This window comes from Rhopalosiphum padi, chromosome 2, assembly GCF_020882245.1.
Source record: "Rhopalosiphum padi isolate XX-2018 chromosome 2, ASM2088224v1, whole genome shotgun sequence".
Lineage (NCBI taxonomy): Eukaryota > Metazoa > Arthropoda > Insecta > Hemiptera > Aphididae > Rhopalosiphum > Rhopalosiphum padi.
In genome coordinates, this window is record NC_083598.1 from 87343687 (window position 1) to 87371149 (window position 27463).

Here is a 27463-nt window from a genome sequence, read left to right on the forward strand (position 1 = left end):
TATTATTATTGATTTTTGAATATGAATTTAAAAACTTGAAAATTCCTCAAAAATGTTAAATGTGATTAAACAGTGGAAAATATACGACGTGTATTGTTCAAAGACAACGCCATAAACCGATAAAATCGGCTTGAAATATAACTGTCGAAGACGTAATAACGATGTTTTCATATTAATGGATAAGTTTTCAAATAATACGTATACTGAACAACCCAACATATAACTATCTGGTGACTGCCAAGTCATGCCGTTTACATGGGGTCGCTTGCAAATCGGTATTATTATATTATATTGTCCTTGTACGGCTTATATTATTTGTTCGCATTATAGTTTATTTGTTCAAAATAATAAAATAGCCAAGAATAGAGTATAATTTATTAACCATTGTTTTATCTAAATATCTGATATACATTGGACATTAAATCAATTATAAATTATACATAACATTACCTAACCTAAGTATTTATTTCAATGTTGATAATGTTACCGTTAAATATGGTAATATAATGACGCTCTCCGTGTTACTTAATCCAAATTACTTAATATTCTACGGATGTTACTACATGCGATACATACGTGCAAATACACATCTGCTAGAAACCACTTATAATCGGTTCATAATTAAATTATAATTTAAATTGTTCAGCTTTATCAAAGAGAACAATTATGAAATGTGTCGCATTAAATAAGTATAATAATATGTAGGTACAACGATCTACTATGTCAAAATAGTTTGGACAAAGACCATAACAGTGTAAATAGGTACTCACTACTAATGTAAATTGAAAATGAGTAAATGTGGTTTTATAACAATGTGTGCTCTTTCTGAGTTCTTTAAATTATATGGCGTGAAGTTTGCCAAGTGAGTTGTAAATAACATCTTTGACGACAATATCCCGAACCTTTAAAATTATTCCAGACCCATAGATATGATGAAATAAATAATAGGTTACAATGAACATTTTATGATAATCACCTAATATATTAATATTAAAATATAATTAATGTGTGTGTGTGTGTGTGTGTGTGTGTGTGTGTGTGTGTGTGTGTGCGCGCGCGCACGTCCAATTTTCTTTACTTTTTATTCATTTACAATAATGTGTATATGTGTATTACGTTACATGTTAAATTTATTTAAATTCTAAATTTTATCGAACTATACGATAACTCATATTGTTTTATAACCACTAATACGAGAAACTACTAGAAATTCTGGTGATTATTGAGCACATTAATGTCTTAACATGTTCTAATATATTCTAATATTATGCGTCTATGTGTGTTGGATAAACCATTAATAGGATAATATATTGACTGGTATAGTCGCATAGTCATTATATGGTATATTTAAATCAATACCACTATATCAGTATATTAATCGAAAAACGTTGAACGTTGCTTAGCAGATTTATTAATTTCCTATATTATACAATATGCGTGATACTTGACTCCGTGAATATCCGATGTACGACTACATCATGAAACTGATATTGATAATAAAGTCTATTGTATGCAATAAATTATTATTATTAAACATTAAAAGTAATAATTTTTCTCTACATAAATATTTTTAATAAAGCTCACAAGTGATTGAGTGTTCTTATCATCGTATGATCTATATTCGAGTTCAGAAAAAAAGATGTCAAGAGTGATACATAAGTGACACATAAGGATGACATAGTCAGTTTTCCAACAAGACAATAATAAGTACCTCGTGTATCATTTTTATAAAACACTTGACCTGTTACTATTATTATTGCCCTCATTCAATTAACTTAGGATAAATATATTCTTTAAATTAATAATAAATTTTTACCCATAACTTCTAGTATTATTCTATAATATGACTAAAATCCTGCACTATTAACAGCCGAAACTAATAAATCACATCAAGCTATTCTATTATTTATAATTATCAGCAAATTGATTTGTAAAATAACATTTGTATTAAACATTCAATGACAATATGATTTGCATTTAAAACTTAACACTTTAAAATATTGATATTGAATACATTAAATGTACTGTTTTAAGTAAACAGATAAATGTTTCAGGATTACCATTATATATAAAAAGAAAAAATATAACAATGAAAACAATGATATAACAAAAGGAAATATTAAACACTAGGAAAATGTATTTTATTTGTTTAGATATACGTTTTGATTACATCCGTAAAATAATTTAAATGAGAATATTTTAAGTTGAAATAACAATTAACGAATAAGTATACAAAACTTTTTAGTAAAATAAAACATTAATATTTATGAGTATTATTTGTATATTAATAAAAATTGAAAATTAAAAGCCGTCAGTGTCAAATACGTTCAATATATTATAATTTGTATGAAGAAATCAACATTTTTTTTTTTTTGACATTATATTATTATAAAGTATTTGTATTTATGAATAATACTAAAATAATAAATTAAAATGTAAAACTCGTATAAGAAACACGATTTTAAATTATAATAATTATAATATATTATACAGATGAAATTCAAACTAATGTTTAATGAAAATATTTGTCATTTCCATTCGACAATTATCGCCAAGGGTCGGTTAGTGCGGATTGTAAATAATGAAACATTTGACTAAAATGTTTTAATTGAAATACTTCATAACAACGTTTAATATTACAATAAGCCCGTAACTCGATTCTAGAAGACGTCCAGGGTAAATTCTAAGTGGGTCGTGATATTTATTTTTCTTAAATTATACAGCCTGATTAGAAATCCCGTTTATTTTTAAAACAATAATTTCCGATTGTCACATATATTTGTCATCTAATTTATTTATTTATTACTTAAATCGCGTCTTATCATACTTAAAACTTTTACTCTTTAAATAAGAAGTGCATAATTCTTAATTACATAATATTTACTGATAGTATATATATAATGTATACAGGTATAATATAACAATAAAAGTGCAGGTCTAAACACAGTAATAATAAATAATAAACTTTATATAACAGTTATACATATTATATTAGAATAAAATAAAAAATTCAATAAATGTCAATATTTGTTTTATAAATACGGGTTAGATGTAATGCAATATACAACTTGGTGATTGCATTTAAATTACAAAAAAAAAAAAATCCGTAGTTTACTATATCTCTCAGAAATTATTGTCCAAATTGCACAATTTAACTTTTTTTGATAAAATTCATTTATTTTGAAAATAATATATAAAATTCACCTTAAATTGTTTTTAGTAGTTATAAAAAATCAAAAATCCATAATCTCTATTTTTTTTTCGTAAATGTTTTAATTTTGAATAATTCCTCGTACACAAAATATATCAATAATTATTAAAATTGTAAATGGCTTGAAAGTTGGATAGACCACTCAAACATATTGAATGAGTATTCAAGGTTAAATCTCCTAAGATATAACATGCAATTTAGACGCTTTAAATTGTGTTTATTTTTTTGGCATGCAATTCAGATGCACCAAACTTCACGTAAGTTGTCTTTGTACCTATACAACGGTCTAAAATATTGATGAATTCTCCGTTAAATATAGGAGAGATTTATAAATAAAGTACTATCAGGCTTACTCTAAATTAGTATCTTTTAATATCTATTAGAAAATTAGAATAAATTATTGTTCTGATTCTTTTTATAATTAATGATTTATAATTATTTAATTAGTTTATATACAAATAGAATTCTGTTTCACTATGGATTTTTTTTTTTTATTTAGTTTAATCATACACACCTTCAATATCAAAAATCTGTTTTTCTCATTAGATTAGATATCGATTTGTGCATTATAAACTGCTTCCATATTACAGTTATTTCTTATTACTAAAAATACTAACACAATTATTTTATTTAAATAACGGACGGATTTTTATTCTAATTCAAACGATTGTTATCTTTGTTATTTTATCATCATTATTATTATACATTCTTGTTTTTTTGTTCCCTTTAAAAAATCTATAATATTTTTGTAAAACTATAATATTATTAAAAATATCTAAAAAAAAAAAAAAGACCCACGCTGTTGAGAAAGGGACCAATGATCACACTCGTGCAAATTGCACATTAAATATCTCATTATAAAATAAATGAGGATACCATTTTAAGAGTTGTATATCAATGGAGTATATAAAAAATATTAAACAATGGCTAAATGCGTGAGTGTGTGTATGTGTTCATCTGTAAATGTATGTCTTGAAATGAAACAATATTATGGAATTAAAATATACATGAAATATTTTTTTGTATCTATCAGATTAAAATATTTCTATGCTTTTCTATAATCGATTTTATTACATTTCGTCCGTACACCAAGCATATTTCACAATTCAAGTTCACAATAAAATAATATTTTAGCGTCGTTCTAACGGCATACATTACTAATAGCTTTTACGTTTAGAATCATTCATTTTACACTTTTATTTTTTTATATTAGAATAAACAAACTTACAATAAAAATTTAAAGGCAAGAATATTATATCTAGAGCCTTACATAGATTTTTTTTTAACTTTAAAGCACGTTATCAAGATTTTAAAAATAAATACTAAACTATTTGTAAATTTTAAAAATCTCACAACTAGCTTAAAAATTAATATATTTAAAAAAAATCAACACAGGGTCTTAAATAATTCTTATCTTTAAATTTGATACTATATAAATTCACTATAACTTTAAAAATTAACAAATTAACTTAATATTTTACAATGAACATAAAGTTAGCTATGACTTGATGCAGATGACACATTTATTTTTAATTGTATTATGATATTTTTTGTATCAAATATTTCTATACAAAACATGCACAAATACCGCCTGTAAATTAAATTAAAAAAATATCTGAGTGTAACAATTATCAAGTTTAAAATTACACCTTAATGCTAGAAATTATTGAGTCATTACTTGAATGATTATAAACTTATCAAAAAATCTTTAAATATTTTAGTTACAATGTCTTTTTTTTAATTTAAAGTTTTCATAATATTAATTTAAAGTATTTACGGATAAATTATGATTCAAAACTCATTCTTGGAACCAAAAATAAAAAAAAATATATTGTTATAATACTAAGTAATATTGTAATTATTTCATCATAGTTTTTTTTTAATTATTTTTATAGAGTATAAATTCATGTAAAAATATTTTGCATTGTTAATGTTTTGCATAAGATTGTGGTATAAATATTTTCAGTTAAAATAATGTTTTTTAACATTTCATGCTAACTAAAGTACCGATGACGGCCTATAAAAAAGATCATTAAACTTAAATAAATTATAAAAAAAAGTAGCCGTCCCTAAAACAGCTCAAACATCAAACTGTGGCCAATGATTGATCCATACAATTTTAATGAGGCGTTAAATTCAACACATTTTTGTGTAGAAGCCTTTGAAACTAAAATTGTTTCACAACATATTTTAATACATTGTTTAAAATTAAAATATAACTCTCATAAATTATTTAAATTTCACTATTTTGTAAACAATAACGAGTTACTATACATAATATTAGGTATTTAAATACTTTGAAAAGCATTATACAATTCATTTTCGTTTATTATCTATACAAGACAGCCTAAAGCCTCAAAACTTTTATTTTAATCTTAAGAGGTTCATCGTGGATTTAGTATTTTATGTATCAAAAATAAAATTGCGAATGTACCTGTAGATAGTAAAAAAAATTAATGGATTTTATGAAACAATAAATTAATCCCAGTTGATTTATGAACATAAACTTTATATAATTATTTTTATTTTTATAGGAACACCATGCTGCAGTATCACAATATCCAACAAGTGATGTTAATTCAAAGAAAATGTGACCAAAGCGTTAGATAAAAAGTAAAATAATGTTGAAAAATGGTTTTCACAATACATATTTTATCACATTTTACAAAAATGCAGTATTTACACGCATACATACATATATTAATCATTTTTTAAGATTCCTTATGGACATAAGGAATACAATATTATAAAACAAATAAATAATTGTATGAATATTATTCTTCCTATATTTATTCCCTAAATTATTAATGATTTATATATTTTTTTTTTTTTGTATATTCATAGATGGTGTTCAAGTCTCTGCAAAATAATATTAAATTTCGGGTTTCTATACTAACTATATAATAACGCATATCTTTTGTAAAAATCATAAAAAAAAAATATAATTTTTAGGACATACAAATAAACATGTTTATAACTTGTCAATAGCGTGACATAGAGAACGAGTCCGATGAAGTGCATAATATACTCTTCAAATTAAAAAAAAAAAAAAAAAAACAATTCTTCTTCACAGCGGTCAATAACAGAACAAAACGAAATCAACTTGATTTGTAATTTTTTTTTTTCGTTTCATCGAATACGACACTATTTGATAAAAATAATACCTGCAGTCCGATTAATCGAGGAATACACGGCGATATCAACGTTAAGATCGTACTGTACATTATTACGTTTAGGATATTATACGGTATTGCATAAACAAAACTATATTATTGTACAGTTGTACCTCTGCGACACGTGTAGGACCGTGCGGGAGTGTAAAATCCAAATAAGTTTTTGGCGATCAAAATGTACTCACTCAAAACAACGCTGTCGTCTCCGCGTAGTAATCCATTCACGAGAGACCGATATCGACAAACACGCGGCGAACTGGTGTAAACAGTTATTCTCAAAAGCGGACGCGGCGGCGGCGGCGGCGGCGGCGATAATAATAATATTGCGCGAGATTAATAAATACGATCGGAAACGGTATTATAGACTTTGCGTGTTTCCGCGACCAAACGAAAAAAAGGTCCGCGGCTTTGAGTTTGCGGTGTCGGCCTGCGGTCCGGGGGAGGGTGAAAAGGACGAGAAATATATCTACGACTCGAGGTCGTACGATCGCACGGGGGCAAAAAATAACGAAAACGATAAAAAAAAAAAAAAAAAAAATTAAAAAAAATAAAATAGATCGCGAGAGTGGAGACGGCGACGGAGAGTCGAACCGACGTGAGATGAACTGGTGTTAAAAAGGCGCGCACACTGGTGCGGCGGCGGTGGCGGTAGTCGCGAACGGCGCGGGCGGCACACACAGACTGAACTCGAGCGAGACGACGACGGCGGCGGCGGCGGCGTTTTGTATATTATGCGTGTGTACGTGTGTGTGTGTGTGGGTGGGTGTGTGTACGTGTGTGTACGTGTGTGTGTGTGTGTGTGTGTACGTGTGTACGTGTGTGCGCGTGTTCGCGCCTATACATCCTGTTGCGCCGGCCACACGCGCGTACACGCACGCGCGCCAAACGTTGGCCGATCGTCAGCGTCGCCGATATAATAATACTATAAGAGAGGACACACTATATATATATATATATATAATGGTGATATACGTGCGAAGGTATACCGTATACGCGGACACGGGTAACCGTTGCGGTATAGACGGCGAGGCGCAGTTTAAACGATGTTTAGAATAATATTATTTAGACGATCGTCGTCGGGGTCGCGGCCGAGGAGTGCCGTCTTTCCCGGGTGGCGATCGGAGCTTTGTTTCACGTGCTCGAAATAATTTTGTGTTGTGTCGGCGGACGAAAAAAAAAACCCCCCGTAAATTAGCGACATCGGATCAAATAAAAAATGAATTCACTGATAATAATTAATTCAAGGACTTGATTAAAGTTAGACGTCTGGCGCAGGGGAGATCTGGTCGGATCAAGAGCTGTATATCGTATATAATAATAATATACGCGATAATAATTCAACGTCACTTCTCTCGTCGCCCGCGCACACACACACACAAAAAAAATTGTCTCGCTTCGGATATGACGACAGTATAAATGTGGCGGACACGCAAATTTCTGGCGTGGGTAGCCGCCCCGAGACGGACGCGCACTGCGTCGAAGACGCGGCCCCGAGCCTATAAAATATAACATTATTAATATCGCATTGTATAGAGCGGTATAGCGCGGTATCCATAACGCGGTATACGGACGGCAGAGGTTTAGCGTTATTATTATAATATCGTAGTCGTCGTCCACCGTCTCCGATGCCGTCGTTATATTGTTGTCAAACAGAAAATAACGATCACGGCGCTCGGCGTGCCAGTTAATAGGCCATTCTCGCCCCTCCCCCCCCCCCCCCGTTTTTAATAATATTTAATATCATATTATATCGCGTAATGCAATAATAATTAATGACGGATATTATTATATTTCGTTCGTTCATTTCGTTGTCCGGCTGTATCGCCGCCGTCGTTATGTTAAAATAGGTGTGCACGTGTATTTTATTATATCATAGGCGTCCGAAAACTATTTCAACTACTTTGTGCATTATGAACACAATACACACACGCGCGATCGATACGGAGTTTAATTAAAGTAATCGAAACGGTACTACACGTGTCGTAAAGAAAAAAAATACTCATATCTGTACGATAAAACCCGCGGTTTATGTGGGTACCAGTCCGGCGGTCCAATTGAAAGGGGAACGAATTTGCCTTGACTAGTTACTAGTTACTACGCGATTTTATATTATATTATATTTCGTAAAATATATTAATGACATTTTGTATGTTTGTACTTTCGTATAGGGTAACCTCCGGTTTATAATAATATAAATATATATATATATATATATATATATATATATATTATGCGAGTATAACAAATTGTTCCAGAAGGTAATATTATTATTAATAGACAATGCGCTAAATCCGATTAGCCGCCACTACGTGGGTTCGCGAACCTTCGGGTACCGTTGTTGCCTACTCGAAGCGCCGTGTTACTTTTTATTGGATCGTCGTCGTTTATAATAATTATATTATATTATGATATAATCATGAATTATATTATTTATACCATTAAATGCAGTGCCTTGGTATCGACGTTAAAAAATACCATTTTGTTTATTATAATTTATAATATATAGTAATAATATTATGGTCCTTTATTCATAGTTCGTAGTAAAATAATATGACCATCGATCTCAGATAAATATTGTAAAACGCCATTAGTGTTGTAGTTCTCAGATTTTCTAATACCTTTTGGACATTATTTATTTTTATCGGATTAAGCTCTCTGTAAAATGTTTAAATGTAAAATCAGATTTGTAGTTGAAAGGAAACGTTTACTCGTAATAAATAGCAATATGCACGAAACAGTTTCAGCGAAATAATAACATAAAATATATTATATTTCGTTTTGATATGCTGACACATCGTCATTTTGATTTTTTTACGCAAAAACTGCTGAATCTGAACCTTTGTTGATTTTTAAATATACATTTTTGATTGCTTTACACGTGCTTTGAAGGTACGCCATAGTGTGGGTAAAAAAGGAATAATCCAGCGATTATCTATATCAGTAGACTAGTTCATTACTGGATTTTCGTTCGTCCACTACCCACCACTGTTTACAGATAAACAGAATCTACAAAACGGATAAGCAATCTCGCCTGTAATGGTAAATTGGTTGAAAAATAGTTAACTACAAATTTCATTCTATAAACACGGAAATTGATTATCTACAAATAATATTTTTTGAAGTAAAACAAAATTGATAAAATCGTTATTTTTCATTCAAATATACAATTTCATCAAAATTTTAACTTGAAATGTCTATAAAACAAAAAAAAATTATGATTATGTATTCTGAGATTTTTTAGTTTCTATAATAATAACTTATAAAGAACTTTGAATTACATTTTCAAAGTTTTTACTCACAAACAATAATAGGGAAAATAAAGTCAAACATTTGTCTATAGAAAGCAAAAAAAAACCTAGTTTTTAAAAAATTATTAATTTAATTTAATCGAAATTCAAATCCTTACAGTAATATCTTTAGAACATTAAAAAAATTAATTTTTTTTAATTTTTTTGCATTTACTTTTTACTAAAAACCATAATCAACGTAGAAAATTGATGCTCCAAATATTGTTCAAAATGTTGTTGAACGAGCATTTTAGTACAAATGTTCAAAAAAAACATTGAAGTGTTTTCTCAAAGACATTTAAATTAATATATTAAAGACTAACTCGTAAATCCTTACGATTTTTAATGTAATTTAGCCACTTAAAGACAAAATTGGAAATTACTCGCAAACATTTTATGCTTTGAAGTTTGAAGCATTTCAACGATCAGTTAACAATTATTTTAATTCTTCCCATCTCGTCTTTCCGGTAGTAAAACAATAAAATTACTATTCCTTGCAGGTGGTTTCATTTGTCGTGGAATATTCAGTCAACCGAAATATTTGTGTAGTGAAGTGAATAACATATTAACATAAACGTTTATAAAATAATACCACAACATGTAATATAATTTCATTAATAAGCCCAATAAAATAAATAAAAATTTGCATAAAAAAAAAATTAATTTGAATATTATACTGTATTTTCACATTTTTATTTATATTCTAGTATTTATTTGAGCTCACAATATATTACCATCATTTACAGGTAATATATATATTTATGAATAACCACAAACATAACGATGCAGAAACTGAAAAGTTTAAATAAAAATTCTTTAGGGCTATATTATTTAGATTAATTTTCAACATAGGGAGCAAGTGAATGAGAAAATACAACAAGAAAAATTACGGAGATATAAATAAATAATTTCATAAAAAGACAAAGAATTAAATGGTATAGACACGTGATTAGAAGAGAAGAGGTAAATGGAATAAAAGCCACAGTCAACTGGAAACCAAATGAAAAAAGGCTCAAAAAACGATGAGACGGCATCATTAATGAAGCCATATAAGGAATTGGAGTTAAGGCTGTGAATAATGACCACCGACTTAGTATTGGCTAAAAAGGCTCTTGAAGAGCCATAAATAGAGATAAGAAGAATTTAAATAACAAGTTTATTTTAAATATTTTAATGGAGTTACACTTAGATGTTACTATTTTTTTTATGCTTAAAATATTATTTAAAACATTATACTTATTTATTTTCCATAAAATATTATGTTTATGAACTGTTAATGGTTATTAAACATTGAGATAACAACCTTGTATATTATACGTTTAATTGAAGATCTAATACCAATAACAGATATAATTATATACTTACAATAATTTAAGATAAATGAGAATGCGAGTGATATACAATAATTTATTTATAATGGCAATACAATGTTTAAAATATGTATATACTTTTTCAGCTTCTCTTCAAAATATAAATGAAAGGTGTTTAAACACAAACATTTAACAGACTATCTATCTCTATAAGTAGAATAACTCTTAGTCGAGAATATTTAAAAATTAGATACATTATTGTTTCAAAATTATATATAAACATTAAATATATCTTTTTAATTTACTATAAAATAAAAATAAATAACTTTTTTTTTACAAAGGGGATTCATTTAAAATCAATAAATTATGTCAAAAGAAATTAAAGTTAAAAATGTTGAAAAAAATGACGAATACAAATAAATGATTACACGATTTTTTTTTTATAAATTCTAATTAACACGGGCAATGTAATCTCGTCGTGTTTTATGTAAAATATAAATAAAGCTAAATAAAGTATGAGTAATATGCTTGATACGTCAGCCATGGTGTATTGTACATTTATACCATTTTACTTATTCGGAATAATTTTTCATCGTTTAAATATTATAATATTATAAAGATATTAATAATAATATTATTATTCTTATAGAGTTCAATCATATTGCGAGAACATCGATTCGCTTCTATTGCTTAACAGAATAATTTAATCAACCATAGACGATTGTAATAGAATTTTGTTAAGTATAACAATAGTTAAATAATAGTCAGTTAAAACCTTATTATTAGAATATATTATTCAGATTAACTAGATGATTTAATAATATGCACTTAATAGTCTATAATTTACACCGGACGAGTAGGTTTTGTACGTAAAATCACGAACGGCATATGGCCGAAACTACTGCTGTTGATAGCGATACAATTTTATAACCATATGATATTATAATCCGCGTAATATGCAAAACCCGTACAAGTCAACGCGCGTGAAAGTTTATTAGTAGGTAATATTATTATCAATAATATAATATCAGTAAATCAATGCACGCGGATATTATTGAAAAAAAAAAACGACGATGCTGCGGCTAGTATTCAATACGATATATTATATTGCGGCTTAGTGCGGCTAGCTGTACCTTGTTACAAAAATAGATCACGTATTTGGACGCTCTATCTCAGTTTAGTAGTCACGTTTTATTGCCCATCAAAATATAGTTATCCTTTAAAATCCTTAGTTATCTTATAGTCCGTGGTTACATTTTCAATAGATAGATTAAACATTAACAACAACGATTTCCGTTTAATCTGGTTATAAAACAATAATAAATGTTTAAAAGCTTATGTGCATATATAATATATATTATAATAAACTGTATTATTATGAAGAGTATAATAATAATATGCGTTATATATCATTATACAGTATATTTGTATAATAGGTATACCTACGAATCGCGATACTGCGATAGCATAAAAATAAAATATAATATCTGTGCCAAGCTGTATTATATTATAGTACACCCGCAGGTTGGAACAATATTACAGAGATTTTGTTATACGAAACACGGCGGTTTATTATTATGTAAATATAATTATTTTATTGGAAATATTAAATTACTATTTGATGAAAGTACTAAAAAAAAATTCTTGTACACTTTATTTTAATAATCCAAGTCTATGGTATATGAAAATAAAGTGCGACTATGTAATAAATAGATATTATTTGCATAAGATTTAATACTATTTCCGTTATGATTTCAGTTACACTGCAGACATTCCAACCCCTTCGAGCTATTTATCATAAAATTCACAACAACAAAAAAATCATTAAAATAAATACATTTCGTAGCAGAGGGGTGAGGGGTATCCTCAATTTATTAAATTGCTACACATAATATATAAAAATATATAATATAAAATTAGGCGCCACCGGACTGATCTCTACGCGATGTTACACGACGACAGCGGTCGCCGACCTGCCTGTGCATAATTTATGTTACTATAACCATGTTAGGTATACGGACTGTTATGTCATGACATCGATATTAATATAATAGTTCATGTCAACCACACAGTCATAATGTTTTATCACATATTTTATTATAGTTATCAATCGCAATAAATAATGATAATGAAGGAAAACACGTAGGTAACGTGATTAATGTTATTATTATTTGTCATCGAGGAACAAAAACCCACGATAAACAAAAATTAACTAAAAAGTATTTCAATTGACATAATATTAATATTATATAGCTGATGACAATGAAAAAATGTGTACAGGATCCGAGTTTTTTTTACCGTGCGTATTCATCTTGCTGATCGTCTGAGTGCAAGATAATGGTGTAATATTATGAATTATTTATCATAAATTAATGATATTGAAGTAAAACAAATGATAAATTATTTTTATGACGCCTTTGCAGCATAGCTTAAAACAATATTCATAAATAACTACCACTTAAAGTTTGTATTTGGGGAAAAAATAATATATTAAAAAACTTTTTTTCGAATCAAAATATTATGACAAAATTACCGACCAAAGTAAAAGAGCTTCAAAATAAATTTCGCACCAAAAATAATTTCAACATTTTCAGAACAAAGACGATGAATACAGTCTGATATTATTTATTTACTATGTATCAAACGGATACGAGTTAAATATATTATTTCATGCTCGGTGGTTTGTACACAATATATTGCATAACACGTCGTTGGTTTTCAAACTTATTTTGGCGGTAACGTCCTTTGGCGGAAACAGAAATCGAAGGTTTTTAATTTTTGGCAGAAATCGTCTGTGTTGTTTTGGCTGAAGTTGGTATCGGTCCATGAGATACAGCAAAAATATTTATTGATAATTAATTAATTAATTATTATTTTATTATTACTATTAAACATTTAATTTAACATTTTTAACATATTTTTTTTTTTTTATGTTCAATAGCATATCCGGTCTTAAATTATTTTTCAAATCGAGTACTGACTACTGATTGCTACACACATTAACCCCAATACGTTTTCGTTGATATCACACTCACATTTCCCGAGCGTGAACGAGGTAGCTTAGTTTAATCAAAATAAAACAATTAAAACAATAATATAATAATTAAATTTACTAGTATTCATTGTATGCATATTTTTGTGATAAATTTATAACGCCATCTAGTGGTGATTTATATTAATAATTTTCGTGTTATAACAAAAACATCATTGATTATGGAGAAACACATTTTTTAGTTAAATATCGCGTTTATAGATGGCGCAAAAGAATACAATAAACTGAATAAACGATTTAATTTCATTCGTATTATTATAACGTATAATAATGACGTATTACTGTAATTAATAATTATTATTATTATTTCACTATTTATTAAATATTTTTCATCACATTTCTATTGTTAAGTTCTTTATAATATATCATTATGTTCATCTGATATCTATATTAAGTCGTTACCTCTAGTGACCCAAAACAACGGTTCACATCTAAACCATAAATTTAACTACTAATTTATACAAGACGTGTAATATACCTATATATAATATATAATTTCTAATATGATAGCATGCAATATTGCCCAAACTATCTCGAAAGCAGTAGGGAAAAGCCAACTCACCTATCCGACCAATCAATACAATTTCAACATACAAAAGTATTGCAATTTTAACCATATACATAGTTACCAAAATGCTAAATGCATAGGGCATACCTATTAATCGAACATTTAGCCCACCATTTTTGAACGAAGTAGAATTATTACCTCGCCAATCAATATCGCCAATCCGAAATTCCAAAACCCGAGTAAACCTATAGGGTTTCGGGTACAGAGATTCGAGCTATCGTTTATTAATAAAGTTATTGTTATTGGTTTACCAAAAACTTCAGGTGCAAACAGTTAACGATCAATAATAACAATCGTATAACAAGAAAACACAGATACAACTGACTCATACCTATGATAAACCACACGTTGGTGCAAATGTACAATAGTCAATAATAGGTACCTACCTAATATATTATACAAGTTCTGGATGTTGACATTGGTAATAGTCATTGTCTTTTCGCGGTAACGATAACAATAATATTATAACATCGAAAACGTTATATTTTAGTATTTTACATACATTATAATATTAAGCGAGTACCTATAATGGAAGAGTATTGTTATCGATACAACAGATGTCACTGCATTTATACTGTGCAGGTGTGACATTTTTTTTAAACTATTTTATCGAGATCCCAAAGAATATAATGGTATAGGCACTTTGTATATTTGCATAATACGCGTACTGCAGTACGATGATTTAAAACGAAAGCGGACGCAAGCGATTGGTCGAAAACAAAACAACACGCAACGAACGCAGGATAAAAAGGACGGCGACCACACGTTAGTATTCTATTATTATATAGCCGGCTGACCGGAGCGGGACATTGTGCAGGTTGAGGTGAGAAATTTTAAACTGCCGTCATATCGATATAGTTTTCGTTAAAAACCAGCGGACAACTGCGAGATACCTTCCGTTAAAAAAGGTCTTAAAGACGAAAAAATACGTTGGCTTGGCCCTGACGGTTTTCTCGTCGTTTATAACGCCGTCGGATACTTGACATCTTCAAACCGTTTTATAGTCGCCGCTCGCGAGTCCGTAAAATATTGTACAACGTGACGACATTCCGGTATGGTTCGTTATTTGCGTGTAGGTAGTAAGTATAAGTATAGACACGCGAATATATTCGCCAGCCTCATCACTTTACGTCAGACGAGACGCGTCGCTCGTTTCTCAAGGATTACCTACTATGTGCAAAAGTGGCGCGTCGGGGTAAAACGCATATCAATCACCTATGATGTGTATATGTTCGGCAAAGGTTGTTTTTGGAGTCACCCCTCGTATTGGAACGCCTCTGAGGCAATTATTTAGAATATATCGAAGTCTTATACTTGCCCACTTTACAACGCGCATACAGACTATAATAATAATAATATATTATATAGGTTTGTAAAACTCGAATATCAACACGGTGCATCGAAAATAATTAAACTAAATATGCACATGTTATATGCGATCGTACGCAACCTTCGGTTATATAAACACAATCCATAAAATAAAAAATAATATAATTAAAAATAAATTTAAATAATTAAATAACAATCTCGAAATGACATTTGACATTGACAATACATGTCTTACCTGAACTCTACATTTACAAGAAAAAATAGTTGTACCTATAAAACAACAAAAAACTGTTACTCCGTATAATATGTGTTGTAAACAAATAGTCTAAGCTCGCCGTGTTTAATATTTACACGCTACTCCTCGAGCCCATAATATAGATATATGACATCCAATTATGGGTCTGTGCCAAAGACCTAATGTAAACAAATATCCAAACACTCCGGTAAAACCATTTGTCTAATCACAATCTCTCCTTACTGTGCCATAAACCGTACTATCCCACCACGATTTGCTCCATATGTTAACTTTTGAAGCTGCAACCAAAACAGAATCTGTAGGAAATGAGCTGCAATAACTGGTTAAGAATCTTCCAATTCGAAATGGTGCTAAAATGTATTATAGAATAAAATTTCACAGAATTAATTATCGTTAATAAGCGACGGCGCAGTGACATAACTTTTGTCAAGACTGCGCGTACAAATTGAACAGCTAATAAAAAAAATATGATTATACTGCTGTACACAAAAAAAAAAAATGTATAATTTGCATATTTCAATTTAAAGAAGGTAGGCAAGTGGTTACTGCACTGCTGTTTATTAGGTGTTGAGTGGGTTAATGTAATAGATGTGTTAAATTTGAATTCAATGACATTGTATACGAAAAACTATACTGAGTGGAGATGGCCTATTAGCTTATATCGCAAAGTATATTTTACGATAATATGTTTTTTAGTATAAATATTAAAGTTTTTAATTTATTTTACTATAAGTATTCAGGTAAGTTGATTTAATTTTTGCCGAAAACATTGCATTTATTATATTATTAGTATTTAATCACATAATTATTTATTTACACCATGTTATAATTGTTATATAATTTGTATTTGTTAATAACGTCTGAGTGCATACCACGACCTTACCACATAAAAGTGTGATGAATAGATTCATATTATTATAGATTATAGAATAATAGATAATACCTTAAAATTAATCTACATATTTTTTAAATGCTTTTGAATTATATCAAAATAATAAACATGGTTATTCATCATTGAAATATGTAATTTCGTCCAAATTTGAACTTCAAATATTTATAAAAAATAACTGTAACTATATATTTTTTATATATTTTAATTTCAATATGAACCAATTAACATAAACTATAAACTATAAAAATTTAAGATTTTATGATACTTTTACTACAAAATACTAATTCTGATTTTGACGTGTATAAAAAAAATGTATACCTATTTATTTTAAGTAATTTAATACACATTTTAGAACAACTTCTGTGGAGTCTCAGATAAACATTTTTAAGAATTTTGAAAAATTAAATAATTTTTATTGACATTTATATCTCAAAACGTTTAGAAAAATATACTGTGTACAGGAAATACAAATACATTTAAATAGCAAAAATAAAGCATATACCTATAGGTATACATACTTAAAAAAAATGTTTACATCATAATTTGAATAAATTAATAATTAAAGCGTAAAAGTCGGTTGAGCGTATTTAATGCGGCATCAAACAGTGTATTGTTGTATTGTTATTGTAAATACCCACTTCAAATGCTCATCAAATGGCGCATCATCAAAAACACTGTACATTTTACTTCACTTGATCCCGTGTAATTATTAATTATAATACATTTGTTCAATATAATATTATACCTACTCAAGTGCAACATTTGTATTTTACTTTTAATAAACGACAAAATAAACATTTTAATTGAAGTCAATAACGGTAAAATCAATGAAGATAATAATATCTAGTATCTTTATTGGAATTAATTGTGCTCAAGTTCCCCGAATAAATAATACTATAAGCAACACAAACTACGTATGTTGTTTGTTCATATATTTTAGTTTCATTCTAAACATATATTTTATAGTAATATGTATTATGTGTAACACGTCATACTAATTTATGCATAAGACTCAACAGACAACAATTAAATACTTCCGTATAGTTTGACAATGTTCTACTTGAAGAAACAGTCTACCGTTAATGAGTGAAATATACATGACATTTTCCACAATATTCACTTACCGTTTGAAAATGTATATTTTTTTCCTCATCAAACATTTTTGTACACAATTATAAAATATTAGATTAACAAATGAAAAACAATAATTAAATAGCATCGTGTTTATATTACTCATTAATTTGCTTCTGCTACTATCATACACAAAAGTGATCACGAGGATAATCCTTTAAAGTCTAAACATCTTCTTATCCAGCCAAACCATCACAATCTCTATACAAATATTGTTATATTTTATTCCGCCTGCCTAAATGAAATAGGTAATCTATTATTATAATATCAATATATGTATCTTATTATTTTTTATTTCATATCTAATAGAAAAAAAAAGCTATATAGTAGGAAACCGTTCTGCTGCATTAGGTTTCGAGTGTATACCTACTTCGTAATTGAGTAGGTTACTAAAAAAATGTGTTATATTTGAATAACTCAATGATAAACCATCGTATTTGATGAAAAGCTATTCTGGGCGAAGATGTTATAACTTTTTGGTCACAAAAGTAACTAAACAATTATTTCCATAATAATATTACAATTATTTATAAATGCTTATATTTAGTTTGTTTTGTTTTTTCATAATTTTCAATTATTATGAAAAGCGCTTGACATTTTTTACTTTTGACTTCTCTTTTCCCCCGAAGTACAAACTAGATTTATTTTTTTTTTCCGAAATCCCTATCAAATTTTTTATTATAAAAGGTGTCTTTAAATCTAATAATAAGTAGAAAAAATGAAAAACATACATCATTGTACAACCAATATAATATTCATCGATCCGTTTTGAATTTAAAATAAATTACATTTTATCCACATTTATAGATACGTATGCGTTAAATGCAGTGGTAATTTGGAGGGCATATGATAATGTTTATACTATATATATATATATATATATTCACGTTTATCATTTGTTGCATTAACATATACACCATGAAAAAAGTATAAATGCATACGTATATCTTAACTTTTTTTAAAGTGTGTGTAGAAATTTTATACACGAGATTTAAAAATATGTAACCTGTATGTTTCATTATTATATAATTTTTGTATTTATTATTGTTTTTTAGAGGGCTGAATCCGATTAATTTTGCGTTTATAAAATCTCAATATTTATTGCATCAATTCACAAATTATTTTTTTTTTATGAAAAAATAACCAGTTATATCAGGGTTATCAAAATAAATATGTTCACAAACCACGTGGATAAATACAATGACATCAAGTGTCATACTATTTATAATTACATTTTGATTTTTATATTTTATTAATTATTATATATTTATATACTTATATTAAAAAATAAAAAAAATATAAATAATAACCACATATTAGTTTTTGTAAATAAAACGTGAGCCAAGTTGGTCACTCCTAGGTTACCTATAAGGTAAATAATATTTATATGAGTAAATAAAAATAAATTATGTTCATATTTTACATGAATCATTAATAATGTTTGTATTAAAATCTAAGTTAGCACCAAGCAATAACTAAGGAGGTGTTCTATGTTTAATCTTGTAAGATAAACCAAATATACATACAATCAAACCAGTTCATAATAATATTATACAAGTAGTTAATTTTTAATACTCATTTCATATTGTAATTACAGAATTATTGTATTGTATATATTAGTGTGTTTAATATTTCATACTGATGTAGTTTGGTTTTGTTTCAAGTTTCAGCACTACCTAGCTATTTATTGTTCAACCTGTAAAAGGACACATGAAAGGTAAAACAACATTTTGCACGATAAATACATTATATTATAAAATCAATTATGTATAAGGAAACGTATAAAATTTAGCTATAAATTTAAATAATTATATCTATGTATGTACCTATGTATAATGTATATATTATGTTAATGTGGTTTACACCACGAAAATGTTATGACTAGAGATCAACAAAAAAAAAAAAATAAAAATAGTAAAAATAAAAAAAAATAATAAATAAAATAAAAAGGAAGTCTTTGTTCGTATCAGATTAAAATATCGTTCTTAATACTGACCATTTATAATTATTACAAATAATATGCCTTTTTTATTGTGGTATAGGCAAATGCACACATACTATATTTTAATAACATGGAAAATGTACAAAAATTAAATTAAATTGAACACACATAGACCGACTTTAAATGACTTAATAATATGCAATTGAAACTCGTCAAAACTATAGTTAGGTACTTAGTTAATACACTTAATAATTATAGTTATTAGGGACAAATTTATCTTAATCTACAATTATATTTTAAATTCTTATACTATATTACCTATATTGTTTTAAAAAACGGTATTGCGTGGATAAATATGTACACGGTCTATATAGTTTTTAGAAATCATGTGCAATCAGATTTGATTGACTTGAAAAAAAGTCGTGTTAAAACGGAAAAAGCATTCCGATCGTTTGAAGCAGCAATCGATTTTGTATAATTGCGTAAATAACAGACCGATTAAAAAACTTCTACAATAATTATTGTTTAACTTAAAAAAAATATATCGGAATTGTGAATTATAAAAACGCGATTATCCACTATTAGTATAGTTAATAGGTGGTAATAATAAAAATAAAAATAATATTAATGGATATAAATGGCACGCCGTAGTCTTTGCTGGTAATGATGAAAAAATAAAAACGAACTGTGTAAATAAAAAATAATATACCCTAGTTTTATGGCCCTACTTTTTCGGTCCGAAATGTGTCTCCACTTTTCCAGACCGTTTTGGTAATCGATGTCATAAAACTATAATAGTAATAATCATGACAATAATAATAATAAATAATAATAATATCGTGAACGCCGTACGTGTAATCAGAGTATTCTCCGTCAGACATATTATTAATATTACATTATTATAATAGGTATGCGTAATAATATAATATAATAGTGATAATAATAATAATACTGTGTTCGATGATCGCCACGTACAACCGTGATCGCTTTTGGCCGCATAATATAATATTAAATTAATTTAATTTAATTTCATAAACAATAATATATATTATTATTGTGTTGTTATGGTGTTACCACGTCCAATATTAACCCTTGAGTCGGCACACACGTACCGCAGTAACCACCGCATCTGCCGGCTATTTTCGTGTTATCCTGTAAATATTTGTAAGAATTAATGTTATTTTTAAACCGTTTAGGACGTGACCGGACGGGAAAAGGATTGAAATAAAAAAAAACCTAGGAAAACATAATTTAAAAAAACGAACAATAAACAATATAAATAGCGAGCGTAATAATTATTATTAACACACTGGGTGTCCCACCACGGTTGAAAACACTGAAAATGTCGATTGTCTCGGTGTAGTTTATTATTATTATTTTTTTTTTTTTTTGGTGAAAACATAATGACGACAGAACACGTCAACTTGTTATATGTGCGTGGTCTTCGGTCGTACCTATACTATGAACATTGTTATTATAATAATAGATCCAAAGTGGGATTACAAGTGACGTTTGGTGGGGGGAAAATTTTAGAAATACGGAGAGCAATGTCATCCGCACTGTATTTATGACGATTGCTTGGAAGAATTTTGTAAATTAAAAAAAAAAATAAAAAGATTTACACCACGATAAGGACAAAATATAATAATAATTATATAATAATATAGTATCCCTTACCTCTATCTTGTTCACCCAAAATGACGTGTTCGACCCTTTGCCCACCCAAGTGGTATCATGCGATATTCTCATGCCAGTGCCCGACAAGTCGATGCTAAACCTGCCCTGCGGACAACCCCTCTTCGAGTTACTATAACAATCACCAGCCTCGCCGAATGGTACGGGTTTTCCTTTGATTTGTTTGGAGAATGTATAATCTTTTGCTGTAAATTTCCAACGAAAATTTAATAAACACCGCCGATGCAGATAAATGATAATATAACTTTGTATTGTTGTACCTATACGTATAATAATAGGTACATAAAGGGGCGCGGAACAATGCGTGTCTATGTCATAATATTATTAAAATGTCAAGTATACAGTCAAAAAAATCATATACGTAATCTAAATTAATAATAATGTACACAAAAGGGGTGTAACTTAAAAATTACTAAATATTTTCCCGGTGAAACAAAACAGTATTACTCCGGAAAAATAATATTTTTTTGTTTTTAAATGGTTTTTGATCGCGAATTATTATATAACGATTTCAAATATGAAAACGGAGCAATGTTGAAAGTTTGAGTATTGTTCCACGCCAAATATCTAATTTATGCAGATTGGATGTTAAACTGTTATGTATATGATTATCATTTATCATATACTATGATAATATTACAATAATAGTGCGTATGTGCACGACGTGTACGTAGACCACTTACAATCGACTCTTAACGAAGTGATGTTTAAACGGATCTTTGTGAACACTGTCAGTCCGGACGACGGCACAGGCACGTTGTCACACGGACAGTTTGGACGGCGTTCGCCGTTGAACGGACACGTGCTCGGTTCTTTGAGTCTGTAAACATATACAATCGGAAGTCAAAACTCATGTTCAAAAAAAATTGGACCGATAAACGTTTGTGTTTTTAAGTTACCACAACATAATAGGTATAATATTATTATTATTATACGCGTATGTAAAGCCGAAGCGCGAGTTTACTCTAAATCTTCTCTGCGGTGGCGTCAATATAATACATTTGTTGAAATTGAATATGCTATATAGATAATACGGTTGAACGCGTGTTTACATAAATATAAACGCAAACGGAAAACGTGTAAACACAAATCGGGGACGGGCAGTTTGATTGTAAAGCGGATGAGTTAGCTATAGTGTTGACTGTTGGTTCTATTTTAACAGTTACTATATTGTGACTTCTGTGAAATAAGCATAGCATAGACAGTACGCGTTACTCAGAAAAATTTACCTAATATTGAATTGCTTATAGGCCATAGATTTGAAAATATATTTAAATAGTGTTGAAGTCTATTTTTCCGGTTTTTTATTTCCGCGATAATTGCTGTAGATCATTTTTTTTTTATCAATTTTCAAAAAAAACAAAATTGAAACAACACGTGCGTTATATGTGTTTTCAAAGATGAAAATATGTGAGATAAAAATGTATTTACAAATAGTATTATTTAAAACAGCATAACATTAAGTTACGTTAAATTATTAAGAAATTATTATTTATTAAGACCTCGCGGTTTAGAATTTCAGTTATCGACTGGTGTAGAGTAGTGTCAACTCGTGAATGGTACGTTTTATATGCAGTGTAGTATTTCATATATTACTACTATAAATCAACAATTATTACCTAAATAGCCATTACGGTAAAAGTTTGCACTTTCATCTAGTCAATAATCGCGTTTTGATCAATTTTAATAAACTAATCGTTACCTCTAGACTTTTACACGGTATTTAAAACACTGGAGATATTATAAATGTATTCACTGCAGTTTGGTTCACATAAATCGATCGAAAACCTACTTAGTATTCTGAGACCGATAGAAAACGGAGAAACGGTAACGGGTGCATGCAATGTCATTATAATAGTATTATCATGATCGGGTATTATCTTATCAGCAATAGATAGTACTTGCGATATCACAGCTGTCCGAGCACAGACGTTATAGCTATACCTATATCATACCGACCAGTATAAAACAAGCGCGACGCGCGTTTCGACAGTCGAAATTGTTTACCTCTGTTCGTAGATCTCGGAATAGTTTTCGGTGTCCTTGGACAAGGTCAGATACTCGACGGGATTGCCGGACCGCATGCCGTGACAGTAGACGGACACGTTGCGCCCGAGAACGTTGATCACGTACTCCTTGTCCTCGAGGACGGCGGCGGCCTTGGCATGCAGCGACTGTTTCTGCAGGACGTCGGCGCAGGACGCGTGACCGGCGCACCGGCGCTGGTTGCACTTGCGCTTCCTGGGCGGACGGGCGGCCCAGTCGCAGTGCTTGCGGCGCACCTTCTTGGCGGCCGCCCTGTGGAAGCAGAACACCCGCCTCGTCTGCCGGCCCTTCTTGCCGCACGTGTGCGAACACTCGCGCCACTCGTCCGGCAGCCAGCCGTAATCGTCGACCGCGGTCGTGGCCGCCGCGGTGGCCGCCACCGACGTCGCCGAGACGCACGGCCGCTGTTGCGCGCACGGCCTCTGCGCGGCCGGCGGTCGGCCCACGGCCGCCTCGCACCGCCGGTCGTCGGCCGCCGTGTCTCTGCCCTGCGGATCGGCGCCGTGGTGGTGGCGCCGGCAGCTCACCCGCCTGTTCTGCGTGCCCGGGCCGCACGTCACCGAACAGGCCGACCACTGCGACGTTTTCCATCTGTACGCCGTCGCCGCGGTGGCCGCTATCGTCGTCGTCGTCGTCGGGACGGCCGCCGTCGTCGTGCTGACCGCGGCCGCAGTCGTCGGTTTGGCGCACGGCACGAACGTCCGGCACGGTTGCACGGCCGCAGGTTTTTCCAGGCCGTCGCACTGCGCGGCCGCCAGTATGGAACCGTCGTTGTTCTGGCACTGCACCTGCCGATGTTGGTGTCCCTTGCCGCACGTGACGTTGCACTGTACGGGCGGCGCCAACAAACAATCAGGTACACAAACGTTAATTAGGTACTATAGGTGTTTTATTAAAAAAAAAAAAAGAAATAAAGAAAGAAATAGCGTACACGGATAACGTAGAACCGTCTAAATGCACTCTCCCGTTATTGTATTAGCTAAACCGAAGTGTTCGAATTACACTCGAGTTAAAAACCGGTGACGATCGAATGAATTGCACTCTCGAACCGATCGTTTATTGCGGAGCGTCACTGATTTCGAAATCGACGTGAATACATATATTTTTATAATACAACTGTTATTAAACGGTAGTTACTAACTGCGTGTAATGTTTGAATTGTAAAAGTTAGACATTTTGCTAAAGAAGAAATCGTTTTGGGTATCTAAACACAAGTGTAAACACCACGATATTAATATATACCCGTTGTATCCGTTCGTTATAGTTATAACCTGCAGTTGTTGATATTAAGCTAATTACCTACTATAACATAGTATAAATTTAATTTATAACGAAATTAAAAAACTATATAAGTTACTAAACTGTTTTTAAATTGTATAATATGGAATTATAATTTATTGCGTCGTATTAAATATAAATAAATAATAATGATTAAACCGAGAATTTAATACGCTCACATAGTGATCTTTCCTTTACATTATTATTTTAAATTGTAGATTTTATTAATATTATTTTAATAAATAAATAGATTTTAGCTATTAAAAATATAAATTATTCTTATAATAGGTTTTATATTGTAATGATCGGAACGAGTGCAATTCGAACATTACCTTTTTTGAACCAGAGTGCAATTCGACAGAAATAAGTGCAATTCGACCTTATCCGAATAATGATGATATGACATGACGTAATGCGACAACGTGTCGCCAACGATTATAATATTATATAGTTAGTTGGGTCCCACGTTTCTACCGAATATGACAACTTGGCCTGCACCTTTTTTTTTTGTCGTAATGTTCTGGCACTATTAATTTAATTTGGATAGATCATAATTAAATTTTTAAGCTCTTGGCATTTATATAAATTACAATATTAATAGAATTTCTATTAAGATTTAATAATTATTATAACTATGATGACAGATAATTCTTAAATATTTTGACAAGTAATGTAACTTTATCAGATCCACTGGTACCTATCAATATTTGGTAACCTATTTTATTTATTGAATATATATATATATATTTTTTTTAATTAATTTGAAATCAAAATACTCTTATGCTGACTCCTTTCTAAAGATTAATATTTTTTATATTTTTTGAAATTGTTCAACTTTTTATGAAATGTATGATCTATTTTAAGAATAACACAATCGTTTGATGATATTGTTATATTATTAACATTTGTGGAAACAAAACTAATATTTATCTATCAAAAATGCATGGGTGAAAATTTTTTTTTTAATATTTATAGGTATTATTTATTTCATTCGTCATAAAAAGAAACTAAAATGCAAATTAAACGCATTAAAAAGAAAAAAAATTGCACTATTCTATGTATTTATGAATGATGAAAAAACCATAACATAGGTACGTGCACCTAACTAGCTACTATTATACCTAAATAATGTGTTTTATTTGGGCCATTCATTCATTTTATCACCATAATAACTACTTAAATTACATGAAAACAGTAATATTTGTCTTAGAAAAATTCAAGACAGAACTAGAATATTATATTATATTAATACTTTACCGCAATATATTTTGATAATTTAGTATCAAGTTCTTTTCATAACCCTACCTAATTATAATTGAGACCACGAGACTTTACGGCTTATAATGCAAACGACTATAATATAATATATTGATATATTGATATATTTTTAATATTTATATAATATGTACCTAATAAGCGTTTAAAGCTGTTAGTTCAAGTTGAATCTGAATCAAAAATTTCGAAACGTTTTGTATCGCAGTGTCCTTAAAATATGTAGTCGACTAATTTGTCAAGTGCTGCGATTGTAGTTTGTTATTTTTTAGGCAAGAGCTAAGAATACCCACTGCTCTTATTGAAATATATTTTATGAATTCATTTTTGATTAATACTATGACGGGGTTCCTATGTAGTGGGCTTAGAACTTTAAATCAGTCAGTGGGTACACGACCTTGTAAAAATTTGATTGACTATAAATTCGTTATTATTGTTATAATTCATTTCTGTTTTCATATTGGCTAGTATACCAATCGAAAAATTCGTAATAAAATGTCAACTGTTTGTAATCTGTAATATTTCAATATGTGATACATATTATATAATGTATCATAACCTACCGATTTCCTGATCCACTGAATAATACTTGTCAGTACTGTACTTTTTATATATATTTAATAACTAGTTAAGAAGATATACCTATAACATGCCTACTATTTGAAATTATATTTATTATAATGCCTTTAATTTCTTTTTTATTAGTAGTCAACTGCAGCGTTAGAAACTTGGAAAAATTAATTATCTGGAAATCATTGTTCGATGACAGAATCATAACACAATGTTAAAAACATGAAAATTGATTTTCAATAAACTTTTTTTGATTTATTACACAAATTATGCTCAACTGCATTTAAAATTATTTTCGGTTTGTGACTTGATTTGTAATAGGTTGACTATTTATATCAATCCTTTCCCTTCTGCAGTGAAATTAAGTAACTGGGTATATGCATGTTTTTATTAAGTACTTCTCGATCAATTTCATCGGAGACACATATAACAAACAAGATACAAATTCATT

General features: G+C 29.7%; 2 protein-coding genes across 3 annotated transcripts in view; both read right to left on the reverse strand.

Annotated features, from left to right (window-relative positions):
- The window catches only part of LOC132920321 (voltage-dependent T-type calcium channel subunit alpha-1H), a 236979-nt gene extending 229919 nt beyond the window's left edge, over positions 1-7060 (reverse strand). For both annotated transcript variants that reach the window (XM_060982614.1, XM_060982615.1), the window contains exon 1: positions 6570-7060. The gene's annotated coding sequence lies outside the window, so the exon portion shown is untranslated. The remainder of the gene's footprint in view (positions 1-6569) is intronic.
- A 12877-nt stretch (positions 7061-19937) lies between these two features.
- Positions 19938-27463, reverse strand: part of LOC132920562 (A disintegrin and metalloproteinase with thrombospondin motifs 20-like) — an 89552-nt gene continuing 82026 nt past the window's right edge. Inside the window, exons 24-27 of the mRNA XM_060983045.1 lie at positions 23854-24719; positions 22530-22666; positions 21829-22031; positions 19938-21303 (exon numbers count right to left, since the gene is read on the reverse strand). Coding sequence (XP_060839028.1) covers positions 21214-21303; positions 21829-22031; positions 22530-22666; positions 23854-24719 — 1296 coding nt within the window. The 3' untranslated portion in view covers positions 19938-21213. The remainder of the gene's footprint in view (positions 21304-21828; positions 22032-22529; positions 22667-23853; positions 24720-27463) is intronic.